This window comes from Coregonus lavaretus (assembly GCF_964263955.1).
Source record: "Coregonus lavaretus genome assembly, chromosome: 38".
Classification (NCBI taxonomy): domain Eukaryota; kingdom Metazoa; phylum Chordata; class Actinopteri; order Salmoniformes; family Salmonidae; genus Coregonus; species Coregonus lavaretus.
Genome location: NC_140025.1, coordinates 5,602,671 through 5,627,152, shown reverse-complemented (window position 1 = coordinate 5,627,152; position 24,482 = coordinate 5,602,671). Strand labels below are relative to the sequence as shown.

The following is a 24,482-nucleotide window of genomic DNA, read 5'->3' as shown; positions in this document are numbered from 1 at the left end:
ACACACTTATAACCCTGACATTTCTTAGCTTAGTCATTGTTGTTATGGCCACTGTTGGGTAATAAGCTCACAAATACCAAGACCATCAGTCATACTGTTTATTGTCTTCAAATTGATGTGAGAGTACAATGCATGTTTGCACGGTTATACAAAGTATACACATACTTAGTGTACATTAAAATCCTTTAGTGTTCACAGTGGCAGACGCCCAGGCACAACGTCAGGTTGAGATAGGTCCCTAAACAGGGGAATTCTGGGACTAGAAAGTGCTAATTCGGTCCTTGATCTTGATTTTAAGATTAAGATCACTCTATTGGTCGATTGCAAAATGTGACTTCCGCTTTTAACCCAACTCCTCCAAAAGACATACATATACAGGTTTTGCAGGGGGTGCGGGGGGGTGCCACACTAGGCCTCTCTAACCGTTAGGCTACCTGCCGCCCACAACTGATTTCAAATGTTTAATTACCTTTTTATACTTTTGGAATAAAAAAGACCAGTAACCAATAAACATTGTCAAGGAATACCATACTATAGTACGGGAAGTGGGGCCTGAGAACAAGATTGGTTGAAAACATACCCATCTGTGCTGTAGCTATTAGTGATGTGTGTAGGATGATATGAAAGACAAGTACTGTTTAGGCAAATATGAAAATAACTTTAGACTTCTGAACCAAACCAGCACTGTCCCAGAGAGGAAAACCCCAGTTAATGATCTAATTATAAAACCTATACTTCACAATAAGAATATATATACAATTTGTATTGTAATGAACTACAAAGTAGGTTTATAGGTGAGTTTACCTGAAATGTCAATGTCATCTGTAAATATTTAAAAGGCTACAATAAATTACTAAAAACAACATATTTCAAACACGCATTATATAAAACAGAGACGCGCCGCCTCATCTTGAGAATCATTTGAGAGCACAGGCCTCACCATGAGGCCTCACCAACATCCCTGAATCAAACACATTTAGCAAAGCAAAGTTTCATCGATCTTAATGAATTTCCTCTAAGGAGCTACTTTAAATCCAGAAACAGGGTGTTTCTTCAGCACAGAAAAACAGCTCCTGTCTGTAGTGTGGAACTGAAATGTAACAGGCTTCAAGTCAGTCAACTACACACAGCACACAGTCTCCTCCGTCATATCAAGTCCACCCGCGCCTCTCTGAGGCTCTCTAGTGGCCAGTCTGTGTCAGTACACCACATCGCCTCTGTGTGTCCATTGTCAGAAGGAAAAGTCTAAACGAGATCCTTGGGACGTCCCAGCTCTGACGTCACCATATTGAAGTTGAAATGTATGGGTTAAGGTTAGGTAAGGGTTAAGGTTAGGGTAGGGGTTAAGGTTTAGGGTAGGGACGTTCCAAGGATCTCAGATTGCACTAAACATCATCAGAACAGCAGCCTCTGCTCCAACAATAAACTATCCAGCAGACATTTCAGCTGCTCCTCTCCCAGTTTGATCTTGTCCTCCAGCTTGCGCTGCTCGATGATGAGGGCTGACTTCATCTTGACAAAGTGCTGGTAGTCTGCCAGGCTCTCGTGGCTGAGGTGAGCAGCCATGATGCTGTAAACCAGGCGCTCCCGCCGGTCAAGGTTCTCCTTGAGCTCTTTGGCGTCTTCATGTTGTCTGATCAACAGCTTCCTCTTCTCTGACAGGGTGCGCTGAGAGAGGGAGGGCCGACAGAGGGGGCAGATCAGTAAGAGGGATACTAACAAATGCAGGCAAGCAGTTATGATGGAATCAGTCGAACAACTTCCTGATTAACTCACAGTACACACATCAATTAGTGTTGAACATGAATATTGTAAGTTGGTAAATGCAAACGTCCCTTTACTCTGGTTTGTAATACTACTATAGCTTTGAGCTAATGAGGATAAGTGTTAACCATCTAATCCTGCCTCACGAGTAGCGTGGGGAGATAGCGGTGTCCTCCCTTAACCTATACCACTACTAACCTCCACCCTAACCCTGACCCTACCTTCTCCTCTGGTGTGGTGTCTTCCTCCAGACTGTTGAGCGCGTTCTCCACCCTGGCCAATCGGCCGGACAGGGACAGCAGCAAACTGACCACCTTGTCCAGATCTCCCACGAACATCCTGAACTTGTCCAGCTCGTTGGGCTTGCAGACCCTCTGCACCGTGGCCTCCACCTCGTCCCCCAGAGAGTTGTTATCATGGACGTCCTCCTGAAGGCTCTCCCTGGCCTCACGCAGCACCTGAAGCTTCTTACTCAGGCTGTCAATCAGCTCTTGCTGTGGGGAGAAAGGGGGACAGACAAGGAGATGACATACAAGAGAGCCATTTCACATACTGGATAGCACTATTCCTCAATCCTGGTCCTGGAGAGCTGCAGAACGGCAGGTTTTTGTCTCGGCTCAGCAGTGAACCACATTCAGCTAATCAAAGTGTTGAAGATCAGTTGAACATTTGAATCGGGTATGATGACACTAAACTTGGGGAAAAGCTGCAGTCCTGTGACTCTCCAGGATGACCAGTGATTGATATGGCATGAAACAGTCAGTAATAATAATAATAATATGTTTTATTGTCACATACACCAACCTTGAGGACTCTCCAACCCTGTTCCTGGAGAGCTACCGTCCTGTAGGGTAGCTCTCCAGGAACAGGGTTGGAGAAACCTGTTTTACAGGGTCAGTACCCTGTGTTTCTGTACCTTCTTGCTGGCCAGGTTGATGTCCAGTTCGTCCTCTGAGTCTTGCTCCAGCTCCTCCAGCTCGTCCTCCTGCATGTCCTTCATCATGTTGAGCAGCTCAGCCTTGGGGGCAGACGTACTGTAGTAGGAGGAGCTGGTCACCAGGGACCCTGTGGCGGCAGACAGGCCCTCCTCCTCTCTCCTGGACGGGATAGAGACAGACAGAAAGCAGAGGGTTATTTAACCAATAAGGCCCAAGGACGTGTGGTATATGGCCAATGTACCACGCCTAAGGGCTGTTCTTAAGCACAACACGAAGCGGAGTGCCTGGATACAGCCCTTAGCCGTGGTATATTGGCCATATACCACAAACCCCTTATTGCTATTATAAACCGGTTACCAACATAAATATAAAAGTAGTTTTGCGTCATTATTGTCTGATATACACACGTCTGGAATGCTGTTTTAGCCAATCAGCATCCAGGACCCAAACTACCCGGTTTATAATTCTGGTTATTAGTACTGTAAGTTCTATGTAGTGTAATACTATTGAGAAGAAAGTAGGCAATAGGGTGTCATTTGAGATGCAGGAGGTGATAACTCAGTATCGATGGGCCAGTTCTAAGATCTCAGAGAGGTCTGTTAAAATCGCAGGTAAAATGGAAGGTTTATGCCCCTCCTCCATTGTGTTCAGTTGTAGTCTGTGATTTAATATATTGCCAGCAGGGGGCATCTGTGTAAAGACTGAGCCACAGTCTATGGGCTGATCAGGTGTTTAGAATTGGACTAATGTGTTTTAGTCATGTATACGTTTCCCTCTACTCATCCTCTCAATGGGAAGAAATATTAACACAACACTATAATGTGTTTTTTTAACTCATCTGAACAAACACCTCTGAAGTGGGAGAGTTGAAGTCATTGTCTTATAAAAATGTAACTACACAAAAATACACAGAACGATGTGTGATTATCTAGACTATGTTATGACTACCAGTAAATGCTCAGTGAATTTGTTCATGAATGTTATATTTCTAGACTGCCAGATCCCATTCCCAGTCAGCTCACCTGTCACCCATGCCCCTGGGTGGCAATCCCTGTTTGGGGGAGACTTTTCTCCTCTGGTGCCCCCCATCCAGGATCTGCTCCCCCTGGGGGAAGATCCCCTCCATCAGGTCCATGGTGGTCTTCATCTTCCTCTGGTCCAAGATGTCCACCAGAGACTTGTCCTTGTCCATGATGTCTCTGGCCAGCTCCTCTCTCTTCACATCCTCCTCCGAGTTACTCTTCTGAGGCTGCTGGGGACCCATGGTGGAGGTACCGGAGGTGCCGTTGGTCTGAGACTGCCCAGTGGACAGGGCCTCTTCTGGGGCTACAGTGAGGGTTGGGTCCCTTTGGGGACTCTGGGGCCGATGGCGTGTGTAGGGGGTGTAGGCACGGAACAGGGAGTAGGGCTGCGGCTCAGGGGAGGGCAGGTTGGTGGGTTGGGGTGGGGGAAGGTCGGGCCCCTCTGAAACTCCAGGGGCCCCATTTCTCTCACTGTGAAGCAGGTACTGGCGGCTCTGCCTCTCTGTGGTGCTCTCAGCGTGGACGATTTTTACAGGGACCTTCTTCCCTACACTGCTCATCTCCATCACAGCGTTCGTCCTGTTCTCTGGCCTGTGGAGAAACAACCGTAACTGGTGTTAACTTACAGTAATAAAATGTATTATGAGAAAACTTGACAATTGTGATAGATGCTGTCACTTAAAATTACACAATGATATTATAAACAAATTGTTGAACCTTTAGTCTAATTTCCAGCTCAGTTTACTGAAACAGAAATTTGATTTTATGTCAGGAGTTGCTCTGTGAAACACAAGTGAGTCACATCTACCATATACAAGCTTACAGTCCATGTTACTGACTGACAGTGGACAGGTTGAGTCAACGATAATTAAAGGGATGGAACAGCGCCATCCACTGAAAGGTCATAAAGTCATTGAATCATATAACCAAATAAAATTACAGCCTTCTGTTTCCAGGCTTAATGTCCTGGCTACTGTAGCAAGAATACTGTATGTGCCCCAATGCTGCACAGCTGAAATCAAATCACTGGGAAATGGATCATAAGAAAACTCTAAACCAATGCATTCTGGTCTGTGGCAGTGGCACATCATACCATGTAATTCCAAATCATCTTCCATAGCCTCCTCTATCAATGTGCTGCTACTACGATAAAGAAATAAGACTTCAAATCCAGCTGCCTCACGCTACTGAATCAGGAGATTGGCTCCTGTAATTAGGGGCCGTTCTGGCTCGGACAAGGCTTACTTACTGTAAGTAAAGCAACACAGGACAACAATCCCCAGTTAGTTACGTAAGGCTGTACAGTAGTTTGAGGGGAGCTGAGGAGACAGGCCTCAGAATGCCAGTTAAGCTGCTTAGTGCTTACCTGCTCTGGGCTTCATCCTGCATAGACACAGAGACAGGGGGCTGGTCCGTCAGCCTCTGAGGAGCAAACTGAGGAGAAGGAGAACTAGTCCCATTTGAAGAGGGAACCGTCAGACTGGGAGGCTGGTAGGAGAAAAAAGGAGAGTGGGAAGAGGAGGAGGAGGGTGGCTCTAGTGTTGAATCAGCTGCTCCCTCCTCCTCCTCTGTGTCCAGTCCAGCGGTTCTCCCCGGGGTGGGAGAGGGGAGCTGGGTGGAGCCCAAGGAGGAGGCTTGGTTTGGGGCAGGATCCAGCTCTGTGCCGTGGGGAGAGCAGATGCTGCTGGATGATGGTTCTACTGGGTCAGCTTGATGGGAGCCAGGACCAGGCAGGAATTCCTGGGAAGAGTGTCCGTAGGAGGAGGATGTGGTTGAGGAGGTTTCCAGGCCTAGGAGAGGCCAATGTGGCATGATGATGAGGCCTGTATTCTGGGGCTTGGGAGCAGGCGTTGGAGGTGGTGGTGGTGGTGGTTGCTCAAACACAGAACTGTGGGTGTGGTTGGAGGGGTACGGGGGGAGAGCGGGGAGGTCGTGGGCGGGGTCCGCAGAGTCACGTTTGTGTCGGTGGTCAGAGGGGTGAGGGAGAGGGAGGGGGGTGGGGGTGGCCACGTCTCTGCTGCTCTGTGGTTCTGTGTCCGTCAGTCTTGGAATAGACGGTTGTGGAGGCTGTGGGAACTGGTCGGGCTGCTCTCTGTCTCGGCTCTCGCTCTGCCCTCTGTCAAACAGAACAGAAGAGGCAAATCAAAGACAACAACATACTCACACTAAGCACATTTCAACTGAAATGAGGAGCAGAGTCCTTTCTGAATTGATTTATACATTTTATTATCACGAATTCAGCCCTTACTGTATATATTCTTTATAAACAGACAAAAAATATTAACTAATCTCTGTAATAACACCCAGGGAGCAACGAGTGGGTTTACAACCTGAGACCGGAGTTGACTGTGATAGCCTGAAACAGGATTGGTTTACACTTTTAGCTTTACCTGGGCGGGGCAGGTCCCTCCCAAACCCTGATCACCTGAAAACTGCCCCTGGGCTGAACTGGCATGCTACCCACCTACCCTAACTCAAACTGCTATTGTTATTATACTATAGTACACACTCATGTACATGTGGGTGTACGTTACTGCACCGTCAACAGAGTACTAGATCACTATCACCTTGAAATGTGTTCCAACAATAGGTGGATAGGTTGTAACTGATCTGAGAACAGAAACTAGAATGGAGAAGAGAATAATGTGGAATGCTCACCTGGTGGTGCAACTGCCTCCTTGCTGGTCCTGTCTGTGATCCAGATACGGCTTTTCAACAGAGTCTCTCCATGGCACAGGGATCTTCTGAAATAAAATGAGGAATACACCGAATTACAATTGGTCCTCTGCAAGGTCTCATTTATGAAATATCGGTCTCGCCATGCCATAATATAGCTGGCCCAATATAACCTTCTACTAAAACAGCACTCTGGTCCGCTGGTTTAATGTTTAGACATTCTAAAGTGGACTGTTATATCTATAAACACACTCATGCATGTCTGTGCTAATGCTAAGGAAGCTCACTTTACTACCACTCCACTAAGAGAGACATTCAATGGAAACGCTCACCTGTGTGTAGAAGTCTTGTGAGGGAGATGATCTGGACCTCTCATGGACACAGACAGGCGTCTCCTCTGTTCCCTGGTCCAGGATGTTCTCGGCAGAGTGGTACCTCCCCTGGGTCTTTGTGTCTGGAGCCTTCCTCTGCATGTTCCAGGTGACCTGGTATTCAGCGAAGGTCCCCAGCCTCTGCTGCTCCAGTAGGGCCTGTCTGCCTGCGGGGCTGAGGGGGTCTGGGTGCTGGTCACTGGAGTTCTCACTGTCCAGGCCCGGCCTCCAGCCCTCCTCAGCGTCCCCTGAGTGGGCTCTCCCTCTGGCCTTGCTCTCTCCGTGCTCCCCAGTGCTGGAGGTGGTGCTGGAGCTCTGCTGGCCTGACTTGTGGATGGTTGAGATGGGTCTGCAGAAGGCAGGTTTAGCAGCCATTTCAAAGAACTTCCGCCGGTCTACAAATGACCGTGCTGTTCCAACGGGAAGTTCTCCCTCACCCTCCACTCCCAGCTTGTTGATCTTGTCTGGCTCGGAGAACGAGTGGACCCTCTTGTTCAGAGGGAAACGCTTGCGGCCGCCGATGCGGGAGACTATGTGTGAGTTGGGTTTGGTTAACTGAGCCTCCGACCCTGAACCGGGAGGTTCTAGGTCTCTCCTCCTAAAGGACGTGGCCTGGAGGACCCTAGCCTGCGCCTCCTTGAGGTGATCCTTGTAGGAGGAGGAAAAGGAGCCGTCGGAGGAGGAGGTGGAGGTGGACTTCCACCCACCCGGGTCTGTCTCCTCCTCCTCTGGCTCCTCCGTCTCGCTGGGGCAGGTCAGGGTGGCCGCGCTCCGGCTTTTCTGCAGCTGGGCCCTCTTTAGCTGGATCTCGTTGCGGAGGGTGGTGGCGTATCGGTCGCTGCGTCTCGCCAGTTTGCCCGTTGCCGTGTTGTCCGTTAAAGCCTCCTGTATGGGGTGGTTGTTGTCTCCCCCGCCGTTGGATGGAGGTGGTGGTGCCATAGCAGGGTGATTCTTCTCCACCAGGCTCTTACTTTCCTGGGATAGAGAATGAAGCATGGGGCTCCTACTCTCCTGAACTAGGCTTCTACTCTCCTGAGACAGACTGTGGAGCATGGGTGTCTTTTGAGAAGAGATCTTATGGTTCTCCTGAGTGACCCAAGGGTCTTCTCTCAGTGGTGCCGCCTTGTGGTCCTTGTGCGGACTGGGAGAGTAAGAGCTTCTAAGCTGAGCCTCTGTAGAAGGTCTCTGCCCCTCACTCCTCCTCTCCCTCTCCTTCTCCTCAGTGGTAGGTTTACCAGATAAGGAACTGGAGGCTGTGTGCTCATAAAGCAGAACGTTGTCCGGTTTTAAATTTCCGTTCCGCTCCTTGCTGTTGCTATTGGCGTAAGGCTGCTGAGGATGAGGAGGATACTTGACCTTGTTGGTCTTGTGGGAGGAACTTGTGGAGCCACTGTCGTTGGACCCCTTAGCTAGCTCCATGTCAGCCCTCCAGACCTCTGCTTTGCTCTGTCTAACACAAGTCTCTGGCTGGGCTGGCTGCTTGGTTGTGATGCAGTAGTACCTGATGTGTCCTCCGCCGTCATAGTTCTGGTCGATGGTCGAGGTGGACAGGGACGCGGTGGAGGACCTTACGTGGTTCCTGCTGTTACAGAGGTTGGTAGGGAGCTCCTGGAGGCTGTGGTAGTAGCTACCGACGCTCTGCGGCTTCGGTGGATGTGGGGTGGATCTGGTCTGCAGGTAGAAAGTGCTTTCGTCGCTGTACTGCCGCTGGTGGTTGGGCAGGCAAGCGAAGGGAGTCTGACTCTGTCTCACGTCCTGGCTAGACAGCGAGAACAGTTTGTTTGGGTGGCTGAGCTGGTTGTGGTTGTAGTCAGATGCTCCTGCTGCTATGTTTGGGTGGAGGAAGTCTTTCTTGTGGGGTGGAGGGTTGTAACTGCACCTGGGGTCTGGCCCGTTCTCATTGTGAGAGTAATGAGAGATATGGTGCCCCCGGCCTCTGTAGCTGCTGTTCTCTGGGGCCTCAGCCAACCTGTCCACCCCTCGTTCCTGGGCCTTCATCTGCCCGTGTGGTGGAGCTCCAGGCCCCTCTGTGTAGGCAGGGTACACCTTGGTGGCAGCAAAGCTGTCACTGCGCAGGGGAGGAGGAGGAGGAGAGGGGGGTGCTGCTACCTTCCTCCTCTCTGGGACGTGCCACACAGGGCCTATGTGCGATCTGCCAGAGCCTGAGCTGGAGTAGCGGGAGCCAGGCTGCTCCTCTGGGACTGTCCTGGGGCTCTCTGAGCTTCCGTCCCCCTGGTGCAGCTGGAGGTACCGGCTGTGGCGCTGCTCCCCCTGCCTTCCCCCCTCACTGCTCTGAGTCTGGACCCCCTTATAGAACATGCTGCCCTCTGTCCCAGCAGTGTTAGTGTTGTCTAGGTCCGGAGCAGGCTCCGGGGGAGGGCTGGTAGAGGAGAGACAGCTGAAGGCTGATTCTCTCTTCCCACCAGACCCTCCACTGCCAGAGAGAGGCTCAGCGCTGCGGTGGTACCTGCTGGGGGAGAGGCATCCTGGTGGGTAGGGGTGTGAGGGGCGCTCTACTCTCTCCATATTCCCCACCGAGCTGAACTGGCTGGATAACTGGCGTAGATTAGAGTTGTGGTCCCCACTGCTGGAAAGGTCTTTTGCGGATGCACTAGAAATAAATACAAGAAAATGTGTTAATAATCTGGTTAGCAGTAGCTAATTAGATTTTGATTAGGTTTTATGATCATTTATTATGCTTTTATTCAGTGTTTTCTTGTTCTTTGATAACTGACCTACTTTGATATGTGTATTCAATGACTGGAGATGAGAACAACACCATAAAAATAATGGTTGCCCCTACCTCTGAGATGGAGTTACCATAAACTCTCTGAATGTAGCTCGGACCTTTCTTTAGGAAATGTGAAGACCCTAAAGGGCAGTGTCTGTGTAACATTGTCACTAGGCGAAGGAGGTCATAGATTCTTCCAGCAGCTCACCTGACTTCATGTTTGACCTGCCACACAGGTGGAGGTAGAGGTGCAGGTGGAGGCTCTATGTGACTCTCTGTGGGTTCGGGGTGGTCTTCTGTGAACTTGGAGGAGTGCCATGAATGGGGCCGGGAGACTGGTTCATTCCTCCTACAGGGAGAAGGTTAAGGAAAGCATGTTATTGAAATGCATCTTATTAAAAAATTGAAGGTAACAGACAAACAATGCTTTCTCATTTCAGTCTCACCCCTTGAAGCGGTTCTTCCTGATATGCATGTTGGAGAGAGGTAACAAAAATATGTAATTCAGTAAAAACAAGAAACTACTACAAAAACCAATCTGATGTGGAAATGTTCTTTTTTTACATTAAATTGTGTAGAAGATAGAAGACCTAGACAGATGGGATAAAATGTGAAGCCTTCACCAAACAAATCTGACACATACACAAGGACCACAGACAGCTACAGTACCATACATATTGGAAACTGGGATGCAATGGGTGACATCAACAAAGGAGTGGGATTGGGTTCAAACATTGAAAGTCACAAGGGATCATTGAAGGATCGGTTTGGGATAGCTAGTGTACTGGAGGAGGTTGCTATTCCACAATACCTCATGGAACTTCGTAATATCTTGGTGAGAAAGTTCCTGGCCACATGTATGTCAGTTTCTGATTCTGATGGCATGGTGGTCTGTGAGACAATATCCACCATTTTCATTTTCCTGGGCAGGCAGCAGAGGAGGAACACATAACATATTGTCAAAATCCAAAAACAAATCCCTGGTCACTATCATTTTAGTCATTTAGCAGACGCTCTTATCCAGAGCGACTTACAATAGTGAGCACATACATTTTCATACTGGTCCCCTGTGGGAATCGAACCCACAACACTGGCGTTGCAAGAGCCATGCTCTACCAACTGAGATACAAAGGACTGAAGGACCTATCCTCAGTATACTGTCAGTGACTGACCAATGAGAACTGTGCACTCCTTTCTGGCCAATAAGAGATGTATGCTTGATATTCATTGTACATTGAATGGTATGTAACATGAGTGACAGACCTTAATAATTAGTAGTTCATTAGGTCAACTCTAAGACGTTTGATGAATCAGTCCTCAAAACGCAAGAGGAAACCACCATTGCAGTAGTAATCTATGAGAAATATCTGTTTGTTATTTAGAAGAACAACACTAGACAGAATAGAAATGACCTTTAACATGGTCTGTCTGGTGGTCATCCCACTGCCATATGGCTGTATGGCGACAGACCGAGGGATCCCTTGAGTGTAAACAGCATGGTGTAGGCGGAGGCTTAGCCTTTGAATCAATTAGAAAGATGAGATCAGTGGTTTCACACTATGTCCAAGCTGGCGTCTGTTCAACACAAACCTGGGTTCAAATACTATTTCAAATACATTTAGTGTTTGCTTTAGCCTGTCTGGAGTGCCAGATGGGTGGGATTTGCACTTTTACAACTATTCTATTGGTTCCATTGTGCCAGGAAAGCTCAGTCAAGCCCAGATAAAGAATGTGAAATGATATCAAATAGTATTTGAACCCAGGTATGGTCCAACATGTCATTTTCAGTCCCTATTCTTCACCCTGTGACCCAAACCCGGTTGGCACGACCAGAACGGACTAGACAAGACAAGAGCGACATATTGTAGACTACAGATACTGTATAAGCGTAAGGCTAAGAGCCACCCACTCAAATCCTTAACCTCTCTGATCTACGATACAAGACTCCTACATTCCATCATGGGGCCAAAGGAATGTGAAGATGTATTTTGCTTGGCAGCCAACCCCAAAGGAGCTCAGTCTGAAGTGGGACATCAATGATGGCAATCTTCCAAAAGTTCTGGCACTTGGCTCATGGAGTCAAGCTAATTTATGGGAGGGAGGTAGAGGGCAACCTGAGAAGCTCTCCTCCTCAATAAGAAGCAGCATAAAGAAAGAGAGCGTGTCACGCACACACGCACGCACACACACACTCCCTCCCTCCTCCAGTCAGTCAGTGGTCCTGAGAGCGATATGCTGCCCTAACAGAACCCTAACAGAGCTCACAATAGAAATGCAAATTGACATTCTAGTCAGGAGTCCTTATTGTCAAGGCTACAGCTGAACTGCCACAGCTACCCAGAAGGGAGGAGGAGGAGGAGGAGACGTTGGGGCTAGTTTCAGAAAATCCTCCTCCGGTTTCAGTGAAAACGACATTCGAAAACAAACAGTAGCGAAACTGACCCAATTGGGTGTGAATATCTAGGCTATGCAGGCAGCAAGTGTGAAAAGTGTAACCTAAACTTTAGGCTTAGATAAATCCAGAATAAATCAAGAGGAAAGCTTTGTAAATACACATGGAGTGAATTAGCATTTCAAACTGAAAGAAGAGATTTATTGAAACCAAATTATAAGTCGCTCGGCGTGGAGTTGACCCAGCATTAGATAGGGAGACGGATGAGATACAGGGAAGTCCAATGAGCTTAATAAGTAGAAATCAAAGAAAACTTACCAAATAATTATCAATCTTGCTGTGGCATTTCAGATGCACTCTCTTTTAGCAAATAACAGCATCTCAGAGAGCACTGATAAAGCAGGCTGAAAATGACTGCTCCTCTCCTCAGAGCCTTTCTACTCAGTGCATTCCTTTAAGACACTTCAATGATGGACAAGGCACTTATACAGACCCCGTGCAGCCATTAAAGCTTCTTTGGCAAAGCAGCTATCTGTGCAAAGGAATCCTCCACATCCATAACTTCTGCTGCATTAGTCCAACCACAGCGCTCTTCTACCTCACACTTCACCCACACGAACACACACTGACTGACACTCCACCTTAGTGTGGCTCCAACAAGTGTGTCCTCCTCCCAGTGTTGTAGTCAATAGGAGATTTCCTAGGGGAGTATGGGGATTTACCTCGGGAGGGGAGGGGCCAGGGTTAGTCATGCCCAGTGTCCTTGCTGTAGATCAGTCTATGGGGCTTTCTCATTGGCTCACGGCCCATTAACCACTCGCATGGAGTTGAAAAAGTAAGATTGCTTGCCTCATCAGTCAGCACACACACACACTGTCTATATTAGTCTATATTAGTCCTGGCATGAGACAATCAACAGGGTTTCACCTAATTGCAGTTAGCTTGGACATTCGTTTTAAACAGTTCCAATTCCAGAGGAATCTGTAAAGCTGATTTGAAGACAGCATTACAAAACAGGTCATTGGCAACCAACAACTGTGCACCACACAGTTGCCCTTGGAATCTATGCTGTATCGCAGTGACGAGACAGAACTCTCTACTTAATGAACGGAATCATAGGTCAGCGAGGAGAGAAGAATACATTAAAACAACTGATAGTACTCTCTCTCTCTCTCGTTAGTGAACGCCACAATGACAAGGCCAAGATAACTCTATCTGAATGATACCAGTCATGGTGGAAAACACAGCAACTTGATACAGAGGGAAAAGAAAAGGCCCAGTAGATATTGTTTAGTTCTGCAGTCAAAGAAAAAACTTCATTGACAGATACTCCACCATTACGTTCCAGAATGGCGAGGGGTTGGCGGTTGAGGTATGTAAACCCAACACTGCAGGTCCCTAGACACAATCAATCCCAGTTTAAAATAAGAGTAAACATTTCTAAAGAGAAGAGCTATTTCCAACTGGTTCATTTAACCAGTGAAAAACCAGTGACTCTAATAAGGACGTAGAACTGCTGAATCACCACCTTGCTGGACAGGAGAACCAACCCAAAACAGAATCAGGCAGTGTGCCCTGCTATGGCTAGGACCACTGAGCCCCGCTGCCTGGTGTCTGGCCTTTAAATGGAGGCTGAATGAAACAAGCAACACAATAGAAAAAGTGCCAGCGTAATCAAAGCTGGGCTTATCGGCTGGTTCCAGAGAGGATACCTCAGCATCAGGCTCCACACCAACGCTACATGCCGTTCTGTTCCTACAGGGTTCAGATACCAGCCTGTAAAATAGTGTGTATAGTTTGTGGAATGGGGACGATGACCAGTCCTCTTTACCTTCATTCTACAAAGACATCTGGAACAACAGACTGATGGCCTAATATGTACGAACACAGATCTGATAAAGTCACCCCAAAACGGTCAAGTGTCGGTCTCAGAGTAAATGCTTACTCTAGAGAAGAACAGTTTGTCTTTGTGTGGGAGGGGAGAGGAGGCCCTCACTGACATGTTAATGGCTCAGTGTTAATCCAGGGCTTTGCTTGAAGGATGGGAGACTCCCTGCCTGACAGAGTAAACACTATAGGATCTTCCTCTCACTCCTCACATGTTTAGGTTGACTATACGAGACCTCCTAAAGGATCATTTAACCACACAGCCCAATTAAATTAAAAGTTGAGGAAAAGTTGAAAAGATGTGCTTGTTTTATTTTGGCTGTCAGCAACCCCGTTTTCAAATCTTCCAAATGGAAGAAGAAAAAACTTCAGTGTGACATAGCGAACAATAAAGCAATATAGACAATTGTCATTGTGCAGCAAAATACACCACCAAAATACTATTTTTGAAACGCTAAGACTCCTAAAAGATAAGCTTTACAGCAGATAGTTTCAGTGTCCTCACTGTCCTGTGAGTCTCACTTCTAGATAACTCTTACTCTTACCATTACAGTGAATAACAGAGAAAAGCATACCTGAAATGATGTCTTCAGTGAAGTCCTGTTCCTACCCTCTCAAGCCAGGCATATCAAGGGAGATACAATAGCAACCACCCCCAGAGCCTGGCTGTCCTCATTTGACTACACTGCCTTCCCAAAGCAGAGCTGATGAAAACAATGAGCTCTAGTGGGACAGCCTATCCCAACGAGCAATGTCAACTCACCTAGGCAACATGGAACATTCCACTTTCCACACCAAGAGGGGGGAGGCTAAATCTACAACACATTAAAAGAGTCAGATAGTATTTTATTGTATTATCCAGATACTCCAAAAACTATGGAGTCTACACCAGAAATAAAGCATATTATTTTACACTGGTTCGTACAGGATTTGCATAAGATTTTACCTGTTACAATCAGTCAATTCCCACCTTTTTTCTTTTACAGTTTACTACTTTGCCCTCTCTCTAAGCTGAGTGAGTCCATGCCTGTGGCTTTACAGGTTGTAATAGGATTCAGGCATTAAGACGCAGGAGCCAGTCAGCAGGGACCTTGTATGATGTTATGAGGCATGCGTTTACACTAAACTACTAGAACATATTTAATTGGGATTCAGGTTAAATTTTTTTATTATGTTTTATCAGTTTGTTTTATGCAAGTATATGCCTCAAGTGTGGCCTACTGTACTACAACACACTTGAACAGAAAAAAAAAACCATGTTTATAAGAACACAAAAACCACAAGAGAGGGAAATTCGACTACATATAAAAAACGTTCCGATTTTCAAAGAGCATTGGGAATTACGTGAATTCACTAGGCTTATATTACATATAAAAAAGCAACTTCGTCCACTAGATGGCATGTTGTTGTGCCTCTTCTACTGATCCCATCCTTTCTGGAGTTGTTTGTTCTGGTTAGCAGCAGGGAGTATAGAAGACCAGAGTCCGGAGAGAGGAAATCACATTAACAGCAGAATACAATACAGAGGTGTGAATATCTGATTGAGGAAATTCAATACTGGACGCCTAAATCAATCAGGGTTGATCCATCATTGGCCCCCATTAATGTCTCAAATCCACAGGGGGTCCACAAAGAATTCACCTATGAATACTCTGCATGCCTTCTAGACCAGCATATTGTCATTAGCTAGTTACTGGTGGGTGCCAAAACGCAGCAGGTTGGCAGTTTGGCTATGGTCTATTCACACACACACACACACACACACACACACAGTGGTCTTTTCACACACAGGGGCCCTGCCTGTTGAGTGGTGACGGTCCCCTACCACCGCCAGCTGTCCCTGACGTAGAAAGACCCAACGACACAGCCACAGCCAGGCAGCTAGACCAGCCAGCCAGGCCCTTGGAATCCAGACAAAGCCCCTCGGACAGAGCGCTGGTTGGCCCTGGCTCCCCAAACAATGTCCCTAACTGGCCCTCTTTGTGTGATTGACAGGGTGCACTCACATGGAAAATGGTTCCCCTTTTGTTCCGCGGTCCCGTCTCTAATGGTGTCATGGGCTAGCTAGTGTATATCACGTGTTTGTGGCCGACTGATAAGCCTCACATGCCGCTATAGCGCTTGAAATGTGCGCAAGTAACATAATTGATGTGCGTAAATTAATGTGTACTTTCAATGGCCAAGTCATCTCAGAAAACATTGTCATTTGGCATTGAAAGGGTAACATTCCTGAGTAATGAATGAGTCATAATGAGTAAGGGTTTGACCTGTAGTGGGGCAGTCGGAGCTGAAAGTCAGAATGATCAAGGGTCTGTCAATGTGATTTAAATGTTTAAGAAGCATAAGGGAAACAGAACCGATGGGTGTCTCTGGACAGAGTGATGTCTGATGATGACAGAGAGCCAAGGTGAAGTGTGCTAAAGGTCCGCCATGTTTCGAAACTTGGCATCTCTCTCTCTGCCCCTATCCTTGTCCCCTACACCCCAGATACTCCTCTGTGCCGTTTAAGAGTCATTATCTAACCTGAAATAACAGCCGTGACACACAGACAGAGAGAGAGATAGAGAGGTCTGGACAATGGGCCCATTGTCTTCCTCAGCCAATGAGAAGGGAGGCCCAGTCAGTCTGTATAGGACTTGCTGCCCCCCTTCCTAAGCCATGACATGGGCAGTATTTCTACTGTGTACAACCTAGTTTGCATCCCAAATGGCACCCTATTCCCTATACAGTGCACTACTTTTGACCAGAGCCCTATAGGCCCTCGTGAAAAGTATTGCACTATAGAATAGGTTCCCATTTAGGACACAGACCCAGACAGCCAGCCAGAGGAGCATGAGAAAACCACAACACTGGGGCTTTTCTATTGTAAATATACACCCCCCAAGGCACTATATATTAGTGCTGCACGGTATACCGAAACTTCTGTACCTTTTCGATACTAGAACATGAAAAACGGTTCGGTACTAGAATTTGTTACTTTCAGTACTTCTGTCAAATGTGTCTCACGGATCAAGTCTATCTATCAGCACAGCTGATGTCCCCCTTAAGGAGTCAGCATGCTTCAGTTTGGCTGGCGGCTAGTCGAACCGAATGAGAGTGTGCTCGCATTATCCATTAAAAGACCTTCACTTTAAAAATGAGAAAGAAAGCGGCAATAGTACTGTTTGTCCATTTTGAGAAGCCATAGCCAGTAATACACTTCCTCAAAATAGTCTGAATTAATCTAACTCAAGAAATCTGTCATTAATTATTGATGTTTTTTCCCAAAGATTTTACATCTAACTAAGATGTTTGGTGCAGTATTTTTCAGTGAAGAATGTGCATGAAAACGAGTAGTCTCTCATTGAATGACAACAAAGACTTTATTGAAGAATCCCTCCTGTTGACCAATCGTCGATGAAGGGGCGTATACTTCGGCTCCGAACTTCGGCTTGCCTCCAGAAAAAATGTTTTGTGCCCGAACAGCCTAAAAAAAAAAACTTACCTAAATCCAAAACATCACAAAATGTCGTCATAATATATGCCCGAACTCCACCAAACGGTTTCGGCTGTGAAGCGTGCGGACTCCTTCATAGCGCGAGCACACCGTGTCTGCTCCACAGCCTGCACTGGGAGTCTGAGCGGGTAGCTCATGTTAGCTCCCCACTCATGTTGCACAGAAGTTAACACACTTGAATAATGTGTCATGGCATGTAGCTAGAAATGTTGAAACTGTCAATTACTGTTCACAAAACGTTCATATAGGCTAGAACGCTTTACAATACAAGAAGATACCAGTAGCTTCCAGCTTTGTAGGCTAACTTCCCTTTCTAGCTTACAGCTGAAGCTAACATCCATTCACTACCCTCTGGTACTTTGTGATAATATGCAAACCATAATGCAAAATATGCTGATTTCAAAGCAAATTGCCACCAAAACTTAATTAATTCACTTAAAACAACGTCTCTCAACGACTGTGTGTATGTGTGAGAATAGGGCTCTGACGGCCGCCCCCCTCTTGCCTAATGAATGACGTCATTACTGGTTAAAGAGACTTTTAAAGAGCACTTTTATAAAATATGCTACTTCTATGCAAATGTTGTTGATCAGTACAATAAATGGAAGGGAAACAGATTGTCATCTGCAGCACAATGAAATCAGCCATAACAAGCTCAATCTTGAATTACCCAGTTTATCAATAGAGATTTAACATTCAAATAAATGATTACCATTATGTTGTTATGTAGTCAAACAAAGTCAAATGTATTATATAATTGTTTTGTTTATCTGTCTGTATCAAGTGCCATTCCGTGACTTTTGCCTTCTTTTTTTTTTATGTGGTATTGTTTTGGTATCGAGTATTGTGATAGTATCGAGTAGGGTTGTGCCGAGTAGTCGGACAAAATTAGCATCGTAACGGATATGGGACATTTTCCTGATACGATTAGGCTCAAAGTATTTTTCGTAATGATCCGTAATCTAATAAAATCACATTTGGGTGGCAGCACGCATCTTTCAATCAAGCGCAAGGTGCTACGCGGACTAAATAACTCAACTAGCTAGTTTGCCTGTCTGGAAAGAGAATGGAGGGCTGTACGTTGATCCTGCTGCTCTGCTTGGATAGAGTGAATCTGTATTTCTCCATCCACTCGCTTCACTTCATAATTTCACTGATCACTTCTCCTCGCATGTTTCAGTCTGATCATTTAGATTGCTGCTGCCTCCTGTTTGCCTGCTACTGGGATAAATCAAATGGTGAGGACGTTGGCTAGCTAGCAAGCTATCAATGTGCATAATATCTAACAAGCGGGACGAGGGTAGGGAACAAAAAGATGAATCGCCGATGCGCATTCTCTGACTGAGTGACAGCAAACTTTTTCTGCCCGGCCCGTTAGAAGTTAAGGACACAGACACACACTTGTTTGGTCTATAAACGTGCAGGGAGATAGGTATTTTGACATCTACTTAGGCATATATTAAAACACTTCAGTTTTTGCCGATCACGAGTATCATCTGATCCGATCGGACTATTAACTGTCAAATTACGGATACGATCACGAATATGAGTTTGGCCAGGTCGGCACACCCCTAGTATTGAGTATTGTGATACTAAACCTGGTATCGAAGTCAAAATCCTGGTATCGTGGCACTCTCATAGGCCTAGACACCTCCACCCATCCTCCCACAGCTTCAAACCGTGTATCATCTTTTCCTTCTTCACATGTCACCCATCGGTGGTTGTTTAACAGCGTTTGGAGCTCAGACAATATCTTTTTCATTGCCATTTTAGTCATTTAGCAGACGCTCTTATCCAGAGCGACATACAGTAGTGAGTGCATACATTTTTCATATTCTGTTTGTACCTATCCCCCATGGGAATCGAACCCACAACCCTGGCGGTGCAAGTGCCATGCTCTACCAACTGAGCCACACGGGACCATAATGAGATTACGCACATCACATCCCACCCCATGTTCAGAGCCTACCATTCGCTATGGAGCAGTCTGGTCGTAAATGAACGAAGGAGATATTTGCTGGCATTGACACTTTCACACCTACCAGAGAATGTGTGAGAATGTGTTTTATGAACAAGCCACAAAGTTCAGAGCATTCCTTCCCATATAGGGCGGTCTTCAATGTTCTCTACACTGGCTTTCTCTCACTGTTGACTGTTGTGTGAAGGGGTTAGTTTGCTCACATAATATATGCCATGTCCTGCATCCCTTCCCTGTTGGGTAGATGTATAGCAGATATCACGGATGAAAGAGTGTAAAAAAGTGAAGTTCATACTTAGTCCTAGTGTAACCATAACAACCTGTGGCCCTGCCCTTTGTGGTTTAGTAATGATCAGTTAGCATTCCACTCCTCCAGTTCAAACTAAGGTATCCTGTACTTTATGACCAAGCAATGTTCTATGAATGACACGTGTATAGTATAATGACAGTCCTGCCTATGCATGTCAGTGGTTAGAGTTGCACCAATACACAGTCCCTGAGGCCATAAACATTGTCTCCACAAATACAGTTGAAGTCGGAAGTTTACATACAGTGAGGGAAATAAGTATGTGATCCCCTGCTGATTTTGTACGTTTGCCCACTGACAAAGAAATGATCAGTCTATTATTTTAATGGTAGGTTTATTTGAACAGTGAGAGACAGAATAACAACAACAAAATCCAGAAAAACGCATGTCAAAAATGTTATAAATTGATTTGCATTTTAATGAGGGAAATAAGTATTTGACCCCCTCTCAATCAGAAAGATTTCTGGCTCCCAGGTGTCTTTTATACAGGTAATGAGCTGAGATTAGGAGCACACTCTTAAAGGGAGTGCTCCTAATCTCAGCTTGTTACCTGTATAAAAGACACCTGTCCACAGAAGCAATCAATCAATCAGATTCCAAACTCTCCACCATGGCCAAGACCAAAGAGCTCTCCAAGGATGTCAGGGACAAGATTGTAGACCTACACAAGGCTGGAATGGGCTACAAGACCATCGCCAAGCAGCTTGGTGAGAAGGTGACAACAGTTGGTGCGATTATTCGCAAATGGAAGAAACACAAAATAACTGTCAATCTCCCTCGGCCTGGGGCTCCATGCAAGATCTCACCTCGTGGAGTTGCAATGATCATGAGAACGGTGAGGAATCAGCCCAGAACTACACGGGAGTATCTTGTCAATGATCTCAAGGCAGCTGGACCATAGTCACCAAGAAAACAATGGGTAACACACTACGCCGTGAAGGACTGAAATCCTGCAGCGCCCGCAAGGTCCCCCTGCTCAAGAAAGCACATATACAGGGCCGTCTGAAGTTTGCCAATGAACATCTGAATGATTCAGAGGAGAACTGGGTGAAAGTGTTGTGGTCAGATGAGACCAATATGGATCTCTTTGGCATCAACTCAACTCGCCGTGTTTGGAGGAGGAGGAATGCTGCCTATGACCCCAAGAACACCATCTCCACCGTCAAACATGGAGGTGGAAACATTATGCTTTGAGGTGTTTTTCTGCTAAGGGTCAGGACAACTTCACCGCATCAAAGGGACGATGGACGGGGCCATGTACCGTCAAATCTTGGGTGAGAACCTCCTTCCCTCAGCCAGGGCATTGAAAATGGGTCGTGGATGGGTATTCCAGCATGACAATGACCCAAAACACACGGCAAGGCAACAAAGGAGTGGCTCAAGAAGAAGCACATTAAGGTCCTGGAGTGGCCTAGCCAGTCTCCAGACCTTAATCCCATAGAAAATCTGTGGAGGGAGCTGAAGGTTCGAGTTGCCAAACGTCAGCCTCGAAACCTTAATGACTTGGAGAAGATCTGCAAAGAGGAGTGGGACAAAATCCCTCCTGAGATGTGTGCAAACCTGGTGGCCAACTACAAGAAACGTCTGACCTCTGTGATTGCCAACAAGGGTTTTGCCACCAAGTACTAAGTCATGTTTTGCAGAGGGGTCAAATACTTATTTCCCTCATTAAAATGCAAATAAATGTACCTCCTCTTGTTTCCAAGACAGTGTCTGTGTGGGTTAAGGTTAGCCTGAGTCACTTGAACAAAAAACTTTCTCCCTGATATGCCCAACTCTGGTGTGCTGCATTTCATATTGTGTGTCAGTTTCAGATAAAACGAAAATATGAATGCACATCTGTAAGTGGGATATATACCATTTTAAACACAGGGCACTTCTTCTCAGCACAATGGGAGAGATGGTACCCAAGAATCAGTCTATGATAGGGCCCATTGAGACATCCCGTATTGTATTCTTATTCAATGTCGGTCATATTCAATCCAATAGAAATGTATTGTGCATGTGTGTAAGGGCAATTTAGTTGCAGCTCATTGCCTACCTCCTGACGACCAGGGCGAGGGTCTTGTGGGAGCTCTTAACCAGACAGATGGCCTCCTGCCTGGATCCACTGATGGGAACTGTGTTGATGTTGACGATCTCATCTCCCACCTGCAGGCTGACCGTCGCCGCCTTGCTACCCTCCTCCACCTGAATCACACAACAGGAATGTTTCATTAAGGTGTTTATAAGCAGTTTATAGACAGTTCAAACGTACTGTAGTTTATACATCATTAATAAAACTGTTATAACATACTGGGGCAAATTTGGAGATTTTGGGACTGGTAACATTTCTGAAGTGAAGAGTATAAGAAAACAATTGCACACAGATAGTGTTGGCCGGGAAAACGGAGGCCCATTCAAGGGATGCTGTCTGATAGTGACGTGAATAAAATAACATGTTAGACTTAATGTCTCATTAGTGAAGTATATTTTAATAACAGTTCACTTTCCATCGTTCATCAGTTTAGAAGAATGTCACATTCCATCCACTGAGACTGTGTTGACAGGACCCTCTCTTCAACCCTGCCATGCTGGCGTTGAGTCAAATTCATTAAAAATGGTTCCATCATATCCACCCTTCCAAATCCCCTCTCTCCAGCCCCGTCTCAACGTTCAGAGGGGGACTAGTCTACTACTGACAAGCAAAGGGAGCAAGTCACTAAGTACTATGAGATGTACAATTTTGTATTTGTAAATTATATAATCTAAAATGAACAGGATGGATTGTTATTTTGTGTAGCTTCTGAAAGTGACGAACAGCTGGAGAACACAAGCAATATGGCGTTATGGTGCAAACCCAATCCCTGTAAGAGATGGTGGCCAGTAACCATGGATCCGTGCTGAGTCCATTGTGTCCAGCCTGCACTGGAAGAATTATGCTGTGGCAACCTGAGAGCTCTGATAAAACATTTAACCATAAGCAACTTGAGAACGGTTGGAGTAGACTTGTTGCACATTCCATCACTTATTCTCTACACATACAGGAGTACAGGAGAGGGGAGGAGAATGGAAACAGATAAAGAAACTATTTCCTCATTCTGTTGGAGAGCAGCACTGACTGAGCCAATCCTGGTCATCCACAGCCAAACACACATTATCTTCACTTCTGCATTCCTCACTGGTTCCTGGTACTGCTATGATGAGTATGGAAGACAGCCACAGCCCCCTCCAAACACACATAGAACAAAACTAGTGGTGACTAGTGGAGATGTGCTCAAGACATTGGCCAGGGCAGAAGTTTAAAGGTGAAAATGTGCAACATACCAAAGGCATAAAGGTGTGGGGACAGCCCCAAGCAGTTAACCAATCAGGAAACTACATTGATGTTCCAGTGTTTAATCTCCACACAGCCTTATTTTCATATCAGGTGAAAGAGGAAATGTGAAATCCATCCATAACAGTGGAGAAATAAATACATTAAAAAAAAAAAACAATTGCATGATTGATATTTGGTACTTGTTATTGTTGTTTGCACATTTGTTGTTAACTAGTGTGGCTAAAGTGAAGTGAAGTCAATAAGGATAGATAGATAAAATAGATTAGATAGATTAGATAGATTAGATAGATAGATAGATAGATAGATAGATAGATAGATAGATAGATAGATAGACAGACAGACAGACAGACAGACATGTACCTTGGTTATGAGCAGTGGTTCTCGGTGCTCCAGACCCCCTCTCAGAGTGAACCCCCAAGGCGCCCCACCAAACAGCAGGACATCCACAAATCTATATTCAACATCATCCTGCATCCCGTCCCCGACAGCCGTGAATCTGTCCGCGTCTAGGAAGGCTTTGACTTCTCTGGCTGACATCCTTAACTCGCTTCTGTAGTCGACGACGTCCATGGTGTTGAAGTGGGATGGGAACTCTGACAATCAGAAGTTCCCGACTAGCCCCCGTTTTATTTCACAAGATCAACTAACTTCTAGTCACTATAATTTGCTGTCATATGTGAACACAAAACAACTGTCATACTCCTGACACGATAATGCGTTTAGCAGATAAATAACAACGCTCATCTTGTACAGTTGTAGTTTATCCTGGTAAAACGGCGACTCGATATCAATTGTCCTCTTTCTTTCCTCATGTTTTCCATTACAGACATCTTTTCCCCGTCACTCATAGTAACCAACCGTGATGAAAAAACATAGACCTACCCTCCTCTCTAATTGTGCCTATTCAACAGGCATAATTTGATGCCTCACGCATCATTTTCAACCAGCTGGCTTCTCAAGCAGACAACAATCCAAAGTTTTGACACGTCTGAAAAATACATGGTTATTATTTTTTAAAGCAAAAATGTACTAAATCAAATAGTTTAGGCAAGCCTACTTCAGGAGAACTGGAAAAGAAGACGGAGTCCAGTGAAAACCCGGTGTTGAAGGTCTGCACGGGACAGGCACCTGCGATGAGACACCTGCATAGACAGAAATAGCAATGGCGTCTTTTTGTAGGCACTATAATCCGCCATGGTTCGACGTTGGACAAAGCCTATGGAGAATATTAATGGCGTTTTTGGAGGGTTTTTGGATAAACGCCGAAAATAAAGTGTAGTAAATACGGGCTTATGACATTTTATACGTTTTATTCTATGAGATACTCTTCATTAACTAACGTCACTTTTTGTGAATTTTGAAGAATTTGACATTTTAAAAAACCCACAAAGGTTTCATAATACACAAAGTTCATGTTAACTAACTGCTATTATCTCATAGAATAAAACGTATAAGATCTCCTAAACCTGTGTTAACCTCATACCTTCTTTTTGGCGTTTATTCAAAAACTATTCTTTTGCCAGTCATTTTTCCCATAGGGATGGCGGAACGAAGCAGAGGTAACTCATTTCCGGGTTTTAGGACTACAAGCTGGCGAGCTC

The 24,482-nt window shown here is 45.8% G+C and overlaps 1 protein-coding gene across 1 annotated transcript; it reads right to left on the bottom strand.

The window, feature by feature from the left end:
* Positions 1 to 84: 84 nt before the first annotated feature.
* On the bottom strand, positions 85 to 23,488 carry LOC311112344 (protein Shroom2-like). Its single transcript, XM_084155411.1, has 10 exons — positions 23,242 to 23,488; positions 21,604 to 21,752; positions 9,711 to 9,851; positions 6,733 to 9,382; positions 6,383 to 6,468; positions 5,091 to 5,840; positions 3,725 to 4,315; positions 2,681 to 2,861; positions 1,986 to 2,258; positions 85 to 1,668 (listed from the first exon to the last, which is right to left on the bottom strand). Exons 1-10 carry the CDS (start codon positions 23,449 to 23,451, stop codon positions 1,396 to 1,398), a joined length of 5,304 nt encoding a protein of 1,767 aa, XP_084011537.1. The 5' UTR covers positions 23,452 to 23,488; the 3' UTR covers positions 85 to 1,395.
* Positions 23,489 to 24,482: the final 994 nt, after the last annotated feature.